The sequence below is a fragment of the Caenorhabditis elegans genome, chromosome X, assembly GCF_000002985.6.
Source record: "Caenorhabditis elegans chromosome X".
In the NCBI taxonomy this organism is placed as follows: Eukaryota; Metazoa; Nematoda; class Chromadorea; order Rhabditida; family Rhabditidae; genus Caenorhabditis; species Caenorhabditis elegans.
The window spans coordinates 15688890-15707089 of record NC_003284.9 but is presented as its reverse complement, the minus strand read 5'-3'; the positions used below and the strand labels follow the sequence as shown (position 1 = coordinate 15707089).

The window sequence follows — 18200 nt, the reverse complement described above, 5'->3', positions numbered from 1 at the left end:
ACCGACCGTAAAAACCATGCATATTTTTTGGTACTTTTGCAAATTTTTTTTTTCAAATAATAAAAATATATTTTCTTCATCTTCTCTTAAGCTTGTAAGACTTTGAAAATATTTTTTCGATCTTCAAAAGTTACAAGAGTTCAAGAAATCAAATCCTGCACCAAAGCCGAATGTTTTATGTTTGCCATCCAATTTATAAAAACTGAAGTGAAAACTTTCAAAGGTGTACTCATTGTAAACACTGTCTAGCTGCTTATTTTTAAAGAGGCACATGAATTGGCAGAGACAGATTAGTTATTGTCAAGTTCATGTCTAGAGAAGGATCAAGCCAAAAAACTGTGACACAAAACAACGGTTTTTCCACTCACAAAAAAATTGCTCGAAAAAAGAAAAAAAATTGCACGGGTAAAACCCGACATTATAATGTTTTTAAAATCCTTGCTAGATGATACAATTTTCAATGGTCTTCAATAATCTCGTCTAGATCTTTAAAAGTAATTTTGTTAAAGTGCAAATCCCGTCGGCGTGTGAAAACTAGTTTTCTTTTTCTTACAATCGCCTTCATGGAATTTGCTGTAAATCTTATCATTACAAAACGAGACAAAAAAAATTCGTTCGATCTTTGAAGAAGATGAAGAAATGAGGTCGAAAGGACAAAAGAATGGCGATCTTTCTTCTTTTCTCAACCATTCCTTTTTTCGTCTGAAAAAAGGAAACGTTACAAATTGCTGGACAGGTGGTGGTTGTGGTGGTAGAAGGAAAATCAAGAAGATAAGTCGACTCGTGACTAGTCAACAACGCAGGGACAAAATATTGCATGTCTTCTAACTTAAAATTGATCGGGTGTGTGTAGGACTGAGAAAGAACTGTGAAAAGCGACGTCATGAGATGAGGTTTTTTCTATAAATAGAAAGATCGCGCAATATCTTTCCGCACTCTGAATGAACTCGTTTCAGTGGTGTGCCGGCTAGTTTTGAAGGTGCAAAAGTATTTAAAGGCACTGAACGGAATATTCTAACGTGGTAATGCTGGAAAAATAGTACCTATTTTACATTGTATAAATACCTACAAAATTATTCTGGCAAAACTTGGGAATAGAACTGGCGAAGAGTCGTAATTTTGTGAGAGGAAAAACTTTAAATGGGTGCTCGTCATTTGGCTCTAGCTTCTTGCCCAAGTTTGGCCCAAAAAATGGGCTTTGACTTTGCCAAAACTTGGATTCGGGCGACATCAAAGTTTAACCCAAGTTTCACCCAACTCTTATTTTGGCCCAAGCTTTTAGGTTTAAACTTTGATGTCGCGCGAATCCAAGTTTTGCCAAAGTCTTGCCCAACTTTTGCCCAAGTTTGGCCAACTTCTGATCCAAGTTAATATTTTCTTGGGACCACTTTTGGGCCATTTTTCTTAGAGACATCACAAAGTTCAGGGTATTCTAAACTTCACGCTAGTTCAGTTTCTGAGTGGGAGCAAATATTCTATACTCAAAGAGAAAATTTCCGCTGTTGTGAAGGCCTTAAAACATTTAAGTGCAAAATTAATTCAATTTTTAAAATTTTTTGAATTATTTAACTCGGTGCTAATTTAAAATACTTTAAAGCTATATTAGTAAGTACAAATTGTTTTCCCAGTACAATCAACCAATTATTTAAGTTTTGCAAAACCTACGTTAACAGTATTATGGAACAGTTTCGGACACAAAGCGTTTCCGCAACTTGTGTTTATTTGTGCCTATCGCTATTCCTCCCTTGTTCTTCAAAAACATACACCAAACACTCCCCCCCCCCCCCCCCCCCCCCTACTAAAACACCAATCATCAGTCTTTGAATCACAACAACATTTTGCAGTGCAGGATCCCCCCGTGGTGGGTACGTGGAGAACTCGAAATGATGAAAAAAAAAAGACTCTTTTGAGTCGATGATCAAAACGGAACAGTTTCAGAGGCCAAGTGATCACGTGAATCCTGCGAAGCAAACAAAAAAAACGACCGAGGAGTTACATTTCCTGATAATACAGGGAGTGTGGAAGAGAATCAGAGTAAGAAGAGAGAAGGAAGAGTATAGAAAAAGACTTTGAAAACCAAAACAACATAAATGTTCGGGATGCGAAGGAGAAGGAGTAGGGCAAAAACTCTTCACAAAAACAGATGACAATTTTAACATAAAGAGCTCCATTCTCATTTTCACACGACCTTCTAACCAATAAAAGAAGAGATAAGTGATAGATCAAATGCACTTCGATCACGTGTACCCTGCCTGTTCCGGAAGCAAAGAAAACTGTGCACACGTGACGTCACTTGAATGATCAATTACTACTATCTATTATTGGCTTAGTTTTTCTATGAACCAATAGGCAAAATACAAAGAGAAAAAGAGAGAGAGAGAGATAAGGTTTCGACTGCTGCTACAGTATAACAACATGCATTCTGAAGATTGTCTATCTTTTGAAGATAACTGAAGATAACTGCAGATAACAGGAAATTATACGGCTTGTTTTTCACGAAAAGACATTGATCGACACGTTGTTGAAAGTAATCAAGAAAAAATATAGGGAGTGTGAAAGGGTGACCTTTGTACTTGGGATGTTTGGTAGCTAGAAATAATTTAGCATAACCACTAACTTAGGTTTCCGCTAAGTCAAAATGCAAAAAAAAACGACAAAAAACAGCTGAATTTTTTTTTGTCGTTTAAAAATTAACACAACACATTAGTGCCGACTTTATACTTTTTCAGGCTTTGTTACACCTTCCATGTTGCTTTTAATATTGTAAAAGGTCAAAATGTAACACTAATGCTGATAATCGCAAGATTTAAAGATGAAATAAGGATTTTTGTATTTTTAAAATAGGCTCAAAATGACCTTAAAAGCGGGAATTAATTAATCTGACCTCTTTAAGAGTTTTCAAATATATAACACCAGAAAAAAAAGACATAAGCTATACGGTGTCTATTGCGGACCTCGATTGATGTCTGCTGCGTACTTAGAATAAGGTTTCCCAAAATTTTGTGAAAATCTCAATACTATGCAACATCTCAAAATTTTACCAGTTTGTTTTACAGCCGCTGGTAAGTAATTTTCACTACTAAATGCAATTAGTTGCAAATTTTGCAGCTTTTTCCGCAATTTTCATGGCGTCAGGCATATTTTTAGAGGTTAGGTTAACAAAAATCAAAAAATTTGTGCACCGATCCAACGAAGATGTTTCTAAAACTCCAAAAAGCTTTAAAAAATTCATACAAAAACCAAATAAAAACCAATTTCTGGCAGTTACACGGAAAAATTGGCCAAATGTGTGACTTTAGCCAAATGTAGATTTTTTTTTAATTTTGAATTGCCATATAAAATTTGTGGTAATTTTCAAGAGGGTCTTATGAAATTCAATATTGTTGTGTTGTTTTGAGTATGTTCTTAATATAGGAAATTTGCTACTCTACTTTTAAGCAACTTGAACTTTTCTGCGGTAGCCTACTGTTTGGTTACTGTTAGGTTATTGCTAAAAATTTCAAAAATACAAAACCTGACAGAGATATTTAATTAGTTATGCCAACGCTACTAGACACATTATACTAATTTATATTCCCTCTTCGCAGCGGTTTCTTGGAATTGCTTTCAGTACCAGGGAACTTATAAAAACAACATAGTGCAGGAAAAAGTTCTTCCTCTTGTTTTCCTGGCAAAATAAAACCAGATTCCAAATTTCAATTAATTGAACTGCTTTTGAATGGGTTTTTGAATTAGTTTAATGACAAAAGTTCCAAATAGGAAAAATATCAGATTAATTTAAAAAAACACCCTGCCACTGAAAAATACAGCATTAAAACTGACTGAAAACAATTGTCTTGTTTTTCATTATTATACTTCAATTGCACTAATCACAATAATTACAGAGGGTAATGATAAAACAGTCTAGTCCTGCATATCTACCGGGAATTACAGAAGGAAAAAAATCTATCGCAAACTACACCGACAATACTGCAAAGCATTAATTATGTTATATTTCAAAACATGATATATTGATTTTCTAAGAGTACAAAAACGATTTATCACATAGCTTGTCATTTCCTATTTGTCCTTCCAAACATTGCTCGAATGCCTCTGATCATACTGAATGGTAAATTAATGCATCAGTGGTGTGCAGCTTGCTTGCCAAATATGCCGAATTTGCTATTGGCCGGATTTACAACAAATTTTAAAGTTTGCCCCACACCCCTGAATACTATGCACCATGTCTCAAACTATTTGTCACACGACTTCAGCGTTGATAAGTTTTTTATTAGGTCGTTCAAAAAAAAATCGTCATCATAGTTCTGAGTTTTAAATAATCTGGAAGTTGACCGATATGGCTGATATTGTTGGGCTTGTCATTACTAGCAGTCTTCTATACAACCGCAAAATAATATCCAAGAAAAAACCAAAACTAGAAAAAAACGAAAAAACTTATTGAACGACCTAATATCTATGAGTTTATCATTCTACAACTCCTGAACTTTTACTTCTACCACCACACAAAAATATTAAGACTACCAACGATATAATCGGCTTAGAATTGTCCGGTGACATAATTCAGTTCTTTTTTCTGGTAAACTACAGAAAACACTGTGGTTGATAGTTGGTCGGAACAAGGAAGGAAAGGAATAACCAATTGTTTTGATTGTCATTTAGGTCGTTTGCAATAACATCTCAAGGCAGCGATTGAAAATGTGTTATATAAAAAGAGGGACTTGAAGACAATATTTTTTGAATTTTTCTAGACCTCGATTGGTAAGCTCACAAATAACTGAAATTCCAGACTAATTAGAATGATAACAAAAATCAATTTCTAAATGTTAAACCGAAAATATTATGGCTTCAGTGCCTCCTTGTCTGCAAGATAATCTGGAAAAATTTTAAGGAACACCTACAAAATTTGAAGCCGTAAAACATGCGAACTATCTTTGAAAGTACGTACCTGGTGGAATCACTTTTATTTTTGAAAATTGAAAAGCTTCAAAAGAAGAAATGTCTGATTTTATTATACTAATTGCTAGTTGTGAAAGGCTAGAATACGGTAGCTGAAATTTTTGAAAAAAAACGATTTAAAGGTTGACAGATCAGCTAAGAAAAAGGAAAACTATGTCGTTGTATAATACTAGGCTACAATATGTGTCTGAACTCTATGTTAATAAATTCCGGGATGAATTTATAACAAAGTACACGACACTGGTTAAAAGTGGAGTAGCGCCAGTGAGGATTTGTTGTAAATACACTTATAATGATTTAAAAGAATCAAATATCATAATAAAACACTCCACAAAATTTTAGATTTTTCATAATTTCACGCCAAAGTTTTGGCAACTTGCCAAAATTTGGATAAAATATGAGCTTTTGAGTAAATCCAAAGCAATGTCGCATGGGAGGACCTCTACAATGTTTTAATACAATTAATTAAAACAAAATTACAGTATAAAAAATCTAGGAAACTTTTTTTTTCAGTCGATTTCCAAAATTATGAGTGGCAAAAGCTCAGTTATTGTCACTTTTTGACAGTGAATAAAAACATTTCAAAAAAATTGTTGAAAAGTTTCTTTATGATATTTGGTCATTTTGGCACCATAGTGGCAACACTTTCCCCACTGGCGCTACTCCACCTTTAAGTGAAAGCCCAATAAACAGTGAGGCGTCTTTCTAGAATAATTTTAGGATTAGATTTCATCAATGAAAAGTTGAAATTACATTTTAAAAGTTTCATCTTAAAATACTGAACACATATTGAACAAATTAGTTCCACTACAAATAAAAAGTTTAGTTCCAAAAAAAGTCTTAATCAAATTTCTATACACAAACTTCAAGTTCGAAAAGTGTTATGCACCTGACGCCAACTGATCTTTGTTGCAACTTCCCTTAAAAACACTCACAAAGACATGAACAACGTTAATACCTGTTCTGGATATGTTAATGAAGAAGTTCAAATAATAATTTGTTTTGTCTAACTATAAGTAAGTTTTCAACCTCAAAAAGGACTTTGAACATAGCCAGTTTAACTAAACGCAATGTTGGGATACGTCATCAGTCGAAACAACATCCTCCGTGTGAGACCAAAAGTACACGCTTAAATTGAAAAACAAGGGAGAGTGTGTGTACATACACAGGGGGCTGAAAAATGTTGTCCTCGGCGACGACTGAAGATTGGAAAATAAGTATAGAGAGATGTGGGGGGGGGGGGGGGGAGACGTGTGGTTGCTATGTTGAGCCGTTTGAGCCGTGTAAAGTCCTCAATCTGCCCAAATACCTTCTCTTCAAAAATCGTACATTTTTGTTCTATGCTGTTTCTCTGCGTCTGCCAATCTTTTGCATAGCGAGTTCCTTCTCTCCAGTTTATCACTAGACATTAAAATTTGTGAAGCCACGCCTACTGCGTGTTTTTTCATTCTTTAAAGATTATAATCAAAAACGGAGAGGTAGATGAGAAGACATAGAAAAAATGACAATCTTTTGTTAGAAACGTTTTTCGATCATTGACATCGCGAAAAAAGGGATGAAAGTATAAAGAGTGTAGAAAAAGAAATATTAACAACAACAGTCCTCTTTTTCTCTGCTTATTAGTTTTCGGTAACTCTCTATCGCCTCTCTCCGTTTGATTACAATCATTGGGCGCCTAGTCTAGATAATGCGATTCGATTCAACTTTGCAAAAAAGGTATGCCTACCCAACACACACGCACACAACCTTTAAAAATCACACAGTTGAGCGCGGCGCATCAATAAAAACTGTGAGGACAACCAACAACGCTATCGGGGCGAAGAATTGAACATCATGATAATGTTTGATACAAATTGCGGGCACGAGGTGTGACTCTAAAATGGGAAGAGACCAACTTGGGTTCGTTTGAGACGAACAAGAACTCAGTTTAGGATTTAAATAGTTGAAAATATGCACACGTGGAGAAATCACATTTTCAAGCTCCACGCAAAGCGGTGAAAAATTTCCGAATAAAATCATGAAGTTTTGAGCGTACCTGACACAAATTAAATTTGAGGCGCTCACAATTTATATATTAACTTTGAGATGACTTACTCTATATTCTTTATAAATATTATGTGTTATAAAGAATATAGAGTAAGTCATCTCAAAGTTAATACATAAATTGTGAGCACTCAAATTTAATTTGTGTCAGGTACGCTCAAAACTTCATGATTTTATTCGGAAATTTTTCACCGCTTTGCGTGGAGCTTGAAAATGTGATTTCTCCACGTTTGCATATTTTCAACTTGCATAGCGTACTTAAAGATGGGGTAGCGTTAGTGAAAAAAGGGTTAAAAACTACTCCAATGGTGTCAAAATGACCGATTATTAAAAGAAAACTTTTCAAAATTTTTTTCCAAATAGCTTTTGCCACATATATTTTTGAAAGTCGACCAAAACATTTTTTAATAAATTTTTATATAATATTTCAATTATGTATTAATTATTTGTATTAAAACATTGTAGGGGTCGAAGCATGCCACATTATTTTGGATTTCCTCAAAAGCTCATGTATTTAACATTCTGGCAATTTGCCAAATTTTTGAACTGAAATTTTGAAAATTCTAAAGTTTTTTGGAGTGCTTTGCTATGATTTTCTTCATTGAGTTACAAGAAATGTTCCGGTAGAATGTATATTCTGTCCCAAAGTTTCACTATTCTCATAAATTTCTTTTAAAAAAATTGAATTTTTTCAGGTGATTAGTAAAATTCTCATTTTCAAAATAGGTTTTCGAAATTGAATATCGCAGTTTCTGAAAATGTGATTTGCACGAATAATTTGCAGTTAGTATGCTTTTTATATTCCAGTAAACCACGCTTTTCAAAATTTTATTTTGTCACAACTAATTGACATGTTCCCAGAAGTTTCCCAAAATAGTGTAACAACTGCTCTGCTTGAAAAAAAAACAATGAAAACTTTGAATTTCATTATGAAAACTTTAAGTTTCATTATGAAATTCGTTTATTTGAGCCCATTTTTGATCTATACGTTCACTGTTAACTGAGTTATGTTTTTATATTTTGTGCTAACAATCATAGTAAATTATTGGTGAAAACACAAATAAAAGTTTTTAATCATTCAAACTAACCAACCTCGGCACAATCTTTTATCCGATTTACTCCAACTTTTTGGATATTTCCTAAAGTTGTTCCAAATGAAAGAAAGTGAATAAAATATACCAAAAATAACAAATAGTAGAAAGGAAGGTAAGGAAGGCTTGCTGACTTGCCGGGGGTGAAAAAGATGAACAGTTTTCACGGGAAATGTGAAACGAATGGAAACAAAATTGCGGGAAAAACAGTAAACGGACAGATAGTGTGGTGGAGAAAAGAAAAAAATATCGAAATATTTTGCGGATGAAACGTGGTTTTTAGGTTTGTGGTAAGATTTTTTGAGAATTTTCTGAACAGGTATTATGGTGGGTTTATGCAACATTCAAACTATTTAAAAAATAAATGGAAGCTGAAAATAAAAATTGTAAAAATGACAGCAGCAAGCTTCTAAATAGAACATCCTGAATCCACATTTTCACATTGGTTTGAGTCATTTTCAGATAAGACTGCAGATTTTTGAGAATTTTCCTGTTCTAGTTTTAAAGATGGCTTTGACATGAAACATAAAATAAAAACTAAATTTATCTGGAAATTTCTTTTTTTTTGAATATATTTGAGCAACTGTGCTGCACTAATAATAAATCCCATATTGTTTGCAATTCGACTTTACCAATAGTTCAGATGATCTATGCAAATTGCTTCCTAGTGACGTCATCAGTCTGTGATCTTTCTCATTCTTCTTTGCATAATCTAAGAACCTTCTTATCATCAATACAAAGACTACAACCATTTTGGGTATTAATGGAGGCATTCTTTATAGTTTAAAAATGTCCAATGAGGTCCATGGGTTCAAAATTGTCACTTTCCACATTTTTGTTCTTTCCTGTCGAGCAGCGTTGTTATTTATAGGCAGCAATATGTAGATGAACAAGAGAAGTGTTCCTTCTCATCAAAACAACACAAAACTATTATTTTCTTTGCAAGATAATATTCATTCACATAAATGTACAAATAAAATGTTAATACTCAGGGAGTGAGGGGTTAAACGAACTCTCATCAATTTTAGTTAGGGCAGGTCATATTGACTCCGGCGGATTTGAGGCATTTGCAGGAATCGGCAGCTCCCTTTACTGGATCGTAGCCGAGCTGAAAATTGTTATTTGAGTATTATCACCTCATCGATTTGCATATATGCATGTCTCGAGAAACAAAAGTATACCTCTTTTTGACACTCGGTATAGGCAGATTGTGTAGAATCGGATGGTGGAGCCAGAGCACACTTGAGCTTGAAGGCACACGTAGCTGGACTTCTCTTCTTTCTTCCTGGAATAACTTCCATATCGTCATGAGTGCACTCATCGATGCACATCAGGTATTGTCTAAGTTGGAGTGGTGGCTCAGCTTGGCCCGAAGCTTGCTCTCCGACTGCAACTGCTCCAGACTCTTCCAATGATGGAATCTCGATTACTGGAATAAGAGGGATAGTCAGGTTCACTGGAGTAGCGGAGTTGGTGCATCTGAAATATGATTATGAATTTGTATATGATTAGAAGAGATATGAAATACCCAAGTTCTCCATTCAACTTCTTCTTGGCGCAAGCCTCAACTTTCATCATCTGCTCGTGATCAGCATCCAAGCAAGCCATAATTTTTGTCGCATCTCCAATTTCCTTCAAGAAATTTGTGCATTCAGCCCTATAAATTAAAATGTGAATTGCAGGTTGTAATAATATTTCAGAGATCACTTCTTCTTGCAGTTGTTGGTCTTTGTAGCTATGGCGTCGGCACATTCATCCAAGTCGCTGCACTTGCATTGAGCAACGACAGTGTGTCCTTCTGAGACATCTGCGGCAAACTGAATAAAATTTTGTTAATTATAGTTTAAGAAGATTTTTTAAACGTTATTACAAAATTATGCAGGGGCACGGGTGGCTAAGTGGTAGTCGTGCAGCACTGTCACCCAAGAGGTTGCAAGTTCAATCCCACCTCACCCCAAAGGCTCACCCATCCGGCTCAAAAAGTGGGTAGTGAATTTGGTTCACGAAAGGTAAATCGGTCATACCGCTAGTTCCGGCACGGCTTAAATTCTGACTAGAAGAGATATAAACGCCACTAGTAACAGGACAACCTTTATTTTTACCTTTTGTGTTAATTTAAAAATAAAGCATTTTAATTTCAAAACTTTAATTTAGAAATGATCTATTTTAATATAAAAACCATAAACTTACAGTTGTTGCAAAAGCAATTGAGCACAAAATTGCAGCAGTGAGCTTCATGATCGTCACTTATCTTCAGGGTGGTTGACGGCGCTTGCGCCCTCTCTTCCCGGCCCTTTTCTACTCATTTTCTAATGTGATTGACCAGCCCAAATGCAAACATTTGCAAGCGACTAGTGACACACAAAAAAGCCTCCAATCAACACAGTCTGTTTGTTGGAGATCTCTCTCGGAGAGCTCTCGTATAAGTGCCCAGTTTTTTAGCACCTTTTGCGACGGGGAACCCCTCGGCGATCACACTTTGTTTGGGCAATAGGGAGCGCGAGGTGGAGGAGGGCTATTGAAATTGCGTGGTGGTGCTTTTCATTGAGACCTCTTTGCAACAATAACCAAAATAATAACAACAGTTTATTGCGACAAAACAGTCTAAAAATGGAAAAGGAATGAAAGAAATGATCAACAACAGTTGGACACAGAAGAAATTGAAAACCCGGAAAATAAAAATACAAAACAATACTAATCGAAATATACTAACTTATCATTCGAAGCATCCGGTCATAGTACCCAAGTAATACTCGTTGTCTGAAAAACAGAAGACTGAAACTTAATGCAAACAAAAAATCTAGTCTCGAGCCAGAAACTGTGTAAATATTAATCTCATTCAACTCGGAGCATTAAAATATTTGTGATTTTTGATGGATAACATAACACACATTCGAGTTAGTGACGTGTGTCTTGTGCTTCATGTTTGTTATCTGACAGGATTTTGGTGCTCACCTCACACTGTTCGCCACATTTCGGCCCAAACGCCGTTTGAGCTGCAATCGATCGTCTCGCATTTCCCGTTGTGCTCGTTTTCGGCATGTACCCTGACATGAATCCATCCAGCGCAACCGTCCGAATATTTTTCCGGGCCTTGTTAGAACAAATCGCGCAATGTTGGTGTGATTGATCATAAACTCTTCGGGGTAGGTCCAGCTCAACCCAATGCTGAAAATCAACAAAATTGCTCAAAAGCTTGAAAAATAATGAATTATCGATTTTCATACTCCAAAAATGTTATACCTTCCAGTATTCAAAAGCTATGCAGATATTTAAACATTGCGTTCACAAAAAAACCCGGTATTTTAAATAAAATGAAATAGTCATATGTTGTGTAAATCAGGGGTGGGTGGCAAACGATTTTTTCTGGCAAATTGGCAAATCGGCAAATAGCCGGAATTGAAATTTCCGGCAAATCGGCAAATTGTCAAATTGCCGGAAAAAGGCAATTTGCCGAGCATTTCCGGCTTTTAATCCTTTTTATAAATGTTCCTACATCTATTTTGAATAGTAAGCAAATTCTATGAAAATATGAAGAAAAACGGAAAGAATTCAAAAAGACACAGTTTTAAGAGTTTCCGTCTTATAAAAAGCCCCTCAAAACATTTCCGGTAAATCTGATATCCGGTAAACGGCAAATCGGCAATTTGCCGGAATTGAACATTTCCGGCAAATCGGCAATTTGCCGGAATTGAACATTTCCGGCAAATCGGCAAACCGACAAGCCGAATTTGTCGACAAATCAATTTGCCGATCAGCAAATGCCGCCCACCGCTGGTGTGAACTTAAACATTTTTGAACTTTTGAACATCCTGAAAAAATAGTAAAAAATTCGGAGAAAATATATTCAAACCTTAAAAGCACAAAAGTTTTTGCATTTGACGCTTCGGAGCTGTTTTGGAACAAAACTACTTTTATTAGGAACATATAAGTATTACTTCTGTAAAAACTACATCAGAATTCAACCTTTTCTATTTTCTGCACTTTTTACAAAAAAAATTCTCAAAAATGTTACCTGTCAGCGCTGGTGATTAGAATCTTTGGAAGTTGATCAAAATTGAGATTGTAAGGAAGTTTGGTCTCAGAAACGTCGACTCTGAAAACAAAACTTGAACAATGTTCATAAAACTTTGTCGTCATACATTGAAAAATCGATTAAATTCTTAGACTCCTTGAAGTGATTGGCAACGAGATGAAATGGAGCGATTGCAGAACTTGATGCGCTATGCCAAATTCCTCCCATAAATAGAATAACGTTAATCTGAAAATTTATGCTCATCAACATATAAAAATAGGCAAATTATTCTCACTTTTCTACTCAAAAGAAGCTCGGCTGTAGAATCTACAAATTTTACAAACGACGATTCTCCAACCGCATCTGCATGTATATCTTTTGGAGTTTCCGTTTTTGTAGTGATGATTTCAGTTGACTCAGTTACAAACGAGTTGTCCGCGGAATTGTGATGCTGGCGAATCAGGCAATTGATAGATTCTCTGAAATATTGAAAATTTAAGATCATGGCAAGATGGGAGAGGGAGCATACCTTGTGATATTAGATTTAATGTAGCGGGTTATTTCTTGTTTTGAGTTAATTGCAACAACCATATCTTCCTGAAAGAATAATAATATCGATTTTTATCGTTGTAGTATCTAGTTCTAGTATGTACAGGGTGGGCCAAAAGTATGGTAACACATTCAAAGTGATGTAAGTTTCGCAAAATGACTCGTTTTAACAAGAAAATTCAACAATGGTTTATTAAAATATTTCTAAACAGGAAATTATCAAAGTTGTTCGATGCGGTTGTCTTTGTTCTTCACAACATCCCTGAGTCTCTTCGGAAACGCATTCACCGTGGCACGGAGGTATTCCGGGGATAATTTAGCCCATTCTTCTTCGAAACTTCGTTTTAACTACTCCAAATTGGGATTTGGACGTTCTTGGACCTTTGACTGAAGAACTCCCCATATGGAATAGTCAAGCGGATTCAAGTCTGGCGACGAGGCAGGCCATTCGGAACTGGTGATGAATCGAGGGAAATTGGCTGTGCACCAAGCGTGTACGATCTTTGCCTTGTGAGCGGGAGCAGAATCCTGTTGGAAAGTCCAGACTTGGTTTCCGAAATGGGATTTGGTCCACGGAAGCACATGATTTTTCAAAGTCTCCTCCAAATAGTACTCCTTGTTGATTTTTACACCAGGATCTACGAAAATCAGAGGCATCTTGCCATCGGAGGTGATTGCACCAAAAACCATGACTTGTTGAGGATGCGAAGCTCGCTTGATCATTCTACCCTGGTTATTAGCTTGCTCAGATGTCGAGGCAAGAACTCGATGGTTTTGTGGGTTGAATTCGGCCTCCACCTTAAAGAGTTTCTCGTCGGTGAACAGCATCTTCAGGTGTTCATTTTGGCGCGTGCCAGCAAGTATAGATTTGCACTTCTGGATGCGTGCCAGCTTGTTCTTTTCCGACAGGATTGCTGCCTTTCGAGCACCGTATGGCTTCAGTCCGAGCTCACTTTTTACGATTCTTCTGATTGACGATCAGCTCATTCGAAGCTCCAGACTCATTCTTCTCATGCTTCGGTGTGGATTCCGACGAATTCGTTCCCTGACGACCTTGACTCTCTCTGGAGTAATCGATGTGCGGGGTCTCCCACTTTTTGGACGGTCCTTAAGTGTATTCAATTCATCGTAACGTTTGATGGTTCTCCAAGCGGTTGTTCGTGAGATTCCGAGAGCTTTTCCGATGCTACTTGGGCCCATTCCCCTCTTTGCCATCTCGACAATGGTGCCTCGGTGTAAAGAACTAGCGACCATTCCTGTAAAAATCAACCTAGAGACTTGAAAATTTGGAAATAAGGTAATTAAAATATGCTGAAAATAATAAAAATAAAATTATCGCACGAAAAATGCGTCAGCGCCCACCAGCTTGCGCGAAAGTCTTGTTACCATACTTTTGGCCCACCCTGTAGTATGTAGTATGTAGTATGTAGTAGTTGTAGTATGTATCATTGTCAACTATTGTTATAACAGGTTTCAACGTTAAATATGTCTTATACAAGAATATGAAAATTATGTACAGCAACTAATCACATATTGATATCGTGTTTGGACAATTTAAATTTGAAGATTTTGTTTTAACAATCTTTCGATCAAATTAACGTTTTTTAAAAATTCAAACAAACTTACCCGGTCCGCTCCATATTTTGCTGCAAGTGCGTTTTCTATCTTTGAATCGATCATCATGAACGAAAGAGTATTGTTTGCCTGAAAATTGTCAAACTTATAATTTTTTTTTTTTTTTTAACTTTTTTTCGATTTTGCTAAATATTACAATGTTTCACTTAGAAATACTTATTGTCTCATAAAATTTTACTGAAACAAATAAACTATTTTTGAAACAGTGAAAATAATGCAAGTGATACATATTTTGAATTTTTGTGCGAGAATGAAAAATAAACAGATCTGGGAATTATCGAGTTAGTGCTTTTGTTATTTACATATTTTCCTTTTTTTTTTGTATTTACCTCGCATAAAATTCCTTTCAAACTTGTTGAGCAATCAAGGTCAAAGTTGTCCGGGGTCTCACTGTCGACAGATATAAAATCTTTTTCAGGACACGTCCGGTATTCTTGAGCGATTTCCCGGAACATTTTATATTTTGCATTTCCATAATTCAAATCTCGTGTGAAGTACATCAGGACAGATCCTTGATTGAACTTTTCGGCAAGCTGAGTGGAATGGAATCGTCGACCTATAAATGTTTTCTAATTACAGAAATAGAACACAATGACGAATAAGGATTTTTTAACTAACCTAAATTCAAAAATTCCACATTTTTCATCGCAGCTTCTTGTGAGAACTTGACCAAGTCCTTGTGCACATTCTCCATCACCCATCCCTTATAGTGAGTTGTCAGAAGTTTTAGCTCAGAGCTCACTAAAACAAGGTCATGCTCATTGTGAAGTTGTAATTGAGCAGCTAATTGGGAGTCCGTCACAATGCAGAATATCGTCCGGTCGGTGTCTGAAACATATAAACTTTATAAACAATTTTATTCAATATCCTAAAAGATTTACTTGGATCTCCGTCAAGATAGTGGTATGCCAACTTCGAAAAATTTGATGCTGATTGAAACTTTTGAGGTGGAGTCTTGATTTTGAAGTATAAAATCGTTAATAAATCATGATTTTTCGAAAGGGTCGTTAAATCTTGAGCGGATTGCAGACGAAAAACGCCATTTTGCAAACGGTTCAGCCACCTGAAATTAGTATCCATGAGCAACTGAAAGGTTAAGCTATACAAACCGGGTAACATAAACCGAGTCCAATGGTCCGTTGTACACAGAGCCCATCAAAGCGGAGTTCTGAGCCATCATTGCTGGATACTGTTTCAAGTTGTATTTTCGCCGACAGTAAGAGTTTTGGTCGAAACAGTTAGTAGCTCCGAAATATGGGGCAAGGTTCTGGAAATAAATAATTCATAAAATTGTTATTCGGGTTTTTTTTTCCACGTTTTTTTTTAAATTAAGGCGTAAAAAATATATTTTTCGCATTTTTTGACGATATGGCAAAGCTTATAATAAAAAAAAGCAAAGTAGTTGAAAAAATGTATGTGATTGATTTAAAATGTTAACTTTTAAAAATTATCCAAAGTACTTTAAAATTCCTTTTGACTTTTAGAAAAATTGTGCTTTTAAAAGCTAGATTAATTGAGTACCCCGTGTAGTTTTTTAAGTCTCCTCGCCGTTGTGTAGTATTCCTCTCGAAACCATTTTGACCTGATGCTGTACGGAGAGTAAAGAAGAATTACTGACATTGTTTGGTTTCTGAATATTAATTTTGCGAAAATGTATATAAATTTTTTTGGCATACCCAGATAACCGAATCGTGCCGTCATAATTGTCCTGGATAAGTTTTCTGTGTACACCGTGGAAAAAAGGTTTGGCAGCTCCTTTTGATACTACCAAAGGGCGGGATGGCATGGATAGTCTGAAAAATGTTAGGGAGTTTACTAAATTTTTTTTATTCCAAAAAAATTTTTAAAATGTTTTTTCCTAAATCTAGTGTGGATAATGATATTAAACTTAACATTCACGTTCATATCAAAACAAAATTATAAAGTTTGTTAAATATTGAGAAAAGCACACAAATCATTTGGCAAAAGGAACCCATAGGCTTTTAATTTTTTTTTTACTAAATTTCGCCGTCCGTCGACTTCAAAATACCTAAATGAAGTTGAAAACGCGATATAATTATAGTTTATTTTCAAAATTTGAAAGTGATTTCAAAAAAATTGTTTCCAGCCGTTGCGACATTGACAAGGCGGCCAAATTTCCAATTTTAACTAATTTTAGGTCATTTTTTGAGCCGTCATAACTTTTTTTGAGAAGTTTTCAAGAATTTTCATTATGAAATTCGATGTTTTCAGACAATTTTGAGTCTAATAAAGCAAAAAAAAAATTGACTACAACACCTTTAAAACAACTTTTGTGGTACATCTAATACACAAGTACTAAAATGTTACGCGGTTATTTTTTGACAAAGTTTTTTGTTAATTTGTAGCAGGACCAAATTTGTATTTTTTTTTTCTATAATTCTGCTTGCTTTCTATTCAAATTTGTTTTTTTTTGCTTTCCACAAAAATTTAAAAATCAAACAAATTCAAAATTCACCCCAACAAAGTAAGCAGCAGGTATATCATAATTGCCAGTGCTGCAGTTGCCACGAGCAAAACCCCACAATCTCGTAATATTCTGTTCTTTTCGGTATTCCGTCGAGCTACTGCTTGTGCAATAACGTCTTCATCAATCGGTTCTTCGTCAGATCCTGTAAAAAATTGAATATAATCAATGGTGTTGCGGGGAAAACATTTTTATGCAACGTATATATAAATATAAATGTTTGTTTAGTCGCCGGCGGCTCTGTTTCTCGTTATTGCCATTTTCAATGATTTTTTTTGCATGTATTGTGTATGCATGCTGTGAAGTTTCAAACTTTGGATGTAATTTAATTTGATTAAAACACTGATTTGAAGAAAATACAAAAAGTACAACAAAAAATACTACATAGATTTAGATTTTTTCTAAAATTTCAATTTTCAAAAAATGTTTCATTTCTGATTACTGTTTTTTTTCTAAGTTGTTATATTAAACTATACTTTTAAACTGTTCAAAAAACACTAATTATATAGAATTTGTAGTATATATGATAGTATATAATTTTGATTTAAAAACCTTCAACTTCCTCCTTGTTCTCATCACCAGCTTCAGACTGCTGCTCGGAAGATGATTCTTGACTGGAATGACTTTCTTCTGGAAGTTGAATATTATTTCTTTAGCTGTCCATTCAATTTGAAGCAATTCAGGTTATTATTAAAATTTTAAATTCAAAACCGCTAACTAACCTTCAAAACTGTCTTCCTTTCTCTCTACTGGCGTCTTCGATCCTTCAGGTTCATTTGTTTCGTCATTCTCCTCGTGCATGTGACAATTCAGGCTTCAATTATCCTGAAATTTGGCAGTTGATAACAATGTTTCGACGCATTGTATAAAGAAAATGAAGAAATATTATGTTGGGCGCAAGAGACGCAGACGTGAAATAGAGCGTGTTTGCAGTTTGCAGCGGGCACACTACACAGTTTCTTCGACACTTTTTTGTCGTAAGAATTTAATTGTAACTACATAAAAATATGCTGGAGGAAAAAAACTTAAACTTTAATTTTAGATTTGAAAGAATACGTAAAAATTATAATTCTAAAAGTCATAAAATTCAATATCGCTAATAAAAAATCGACAAACTGCGTATTGAAAAGGTGTCTCTTGCCATCTGCCAATCAATATATCCAAGACGTCTTCGTTGACAATGGTACGTCAATTATCCTCGCAATGTCTCTCCTGCGCATTATTTTGTTGACGCACGACATATGCCAACTAATATAACTAATACAGTTTTGATCTAGAGGTTTCAATTTTTGTTTTACGGTTTTCCACAAAATGAAACATAAATTTGAAGATTTTTTAATGAAATAGGAATCAGGGGTGCGCGGCAATTTTCCGGCAATCGACAATTTCGGCAATTGCCGAAAATGGAAATTACTGGTAACCGGCA

General features: G+C 35.3%; 2 protein-coding genes and 5 non-coding genes across 12 annotated transcripts; 3 read left to right on the top strand and 4 right to left on the bottom strand.

Annotated features, from left to right (window-relative positions):
* Positions 1 to 9027: 9027 nt before the first annotated feature.
* On the bottom strand, positions 9028 to 10390 carry ZK662.2 (DUF19 domain-containing protein). The gene is made up of 5 exons (NM_078183.8): positions 10281 to 10390; positions 9798 to 9907; positions 9619 to 9747; positions 9272 to 9569; positions 9028 to 9198 (listed from the first exon to the last, which is right to left on the bottom strand). The coding sequence occupies exons 1-5, from the start codon at positions 10326 to 10328 to the stop codon at positions 9115 to 9117; spliced, it is 669 nt and encodes a 222-aa protein (NP_510584.1). The 5' UTR covers positions 10329 to 10390; the 3' UTR covers positions 9028 to 9114.
* A 129-nt stretch (positions 10391 to 10519) lies between these two features.
* Positions 10520 to 10648, top strand: ZK662.7. The gene has a single exon (NR_072797.1). It is a non-coding gene; the product is annotated as an Unclassified non-coding RNA ZK662.7 (non-coding RNA).
* Positions 10649 to 10662: 14 nt separating this feature from the next.
* C03H12.1 lies at positions 10663 to 17641 on the bottom strand (the record flags this gene model as incomplete). Of its 6 annotated transcripts, NM_078182.6 has the most annotated exons (17): positions 10664 to 10850; positions 11046 to 11258; positions 11944 to 12030; positions 12106 to 12186; positions 12233 to 12351; positions 12401 to 12584; positions 12635 to 12702; positions 14281 to 14358; positions 14619 to 14845; positions 14908 to 15117; positions 15171 to 15352; positions 15399 to 15556; positions 15811 to 15919; positions 15966 to 16082; positions 16766 to 16919; positions 17327 to 17404; positions 17497 to 17632. In NM_078182.6, 17 exons carry the CDS (start codon positions 17573 to 17575, stop codon positions 10799 to 10801), a joined length of 2196 nt encoding a protein of 731 aa, NP_510583.2. The 6 variants fall into 6 exon arrangements, with proteins under 6 accessions (NP_001294788.1, NP_510583.2, NP_001380132.1 ...); NM_001307859.3 differs by lacking the exon at positions 11944 to 12030 and having other exon boundaries at positions 10663 to 10850; positions 17497 to 17641; NM_001392903.1 differs by lacking the exons at positions 11944 to 12030; positions 17497 to 17632 and having other exon boundaries at positions 17327 to 17406.
* ZK662.9 lies at positions 12813 to 12961 on the bottom strand. Its single transcript, NR_072796.1, has one exon. It is a non-coding gene; the product is annotated as an Unclassified non-coding RNA ZK662.9 (non-coding RNA).
* ZK662.8 lies at positions 12887 to 13471 on the top strand. The gene has a single exon (NR_072795.1). It is a non-coding gene; the product is annotated as an Unclassified non-coding RNA ZK662.8 (non-coding RNA).
* C03H12.3 lies at positions 13481 to 13630 on the bottom strand. The gene has a single exon (NR_072793.1). It is a non-coding gene; the product is annotated as an Unclassified non-coding RNA C03H12.3 (non-coding RNA).
* C03H12.2 lies at positions 13482 to 13629 on the top strand. The gene has a single exon (NR_072794.1). It is a non-coding gene; the product is annotated as an Unclassified non-coding RNA C03H12.2 (non-coding RNA).
* Positions 17642 to 18200: the final 559 nt, after the last annotated feature.

Excerpts from the sequence above, each read along its gene's own strand:
- ZK662.2 (NM_078183.8), bottom strand. The coding sequence starts at position 10,328 with ATGAAGCTCACTGCTGCAATTTTGTGCTCAATTGCTTTTGCAACAACT. Across the intron at positions 9,908-10,280 it reads CAATTGCTTTTGCAACAACT|TTTGCCGCAGATGTCTCAGA; the intron begins GTAAGTTTATGG and ends AATTTTATTCAG. Across the intron at positions 9,570-9,618 it reads AAGTTGAATGGAGAACTTGG|ATGCACCAACTCCGCTACTC; the intron begins GTATTTCATATC and ends ATCATATTTCAG.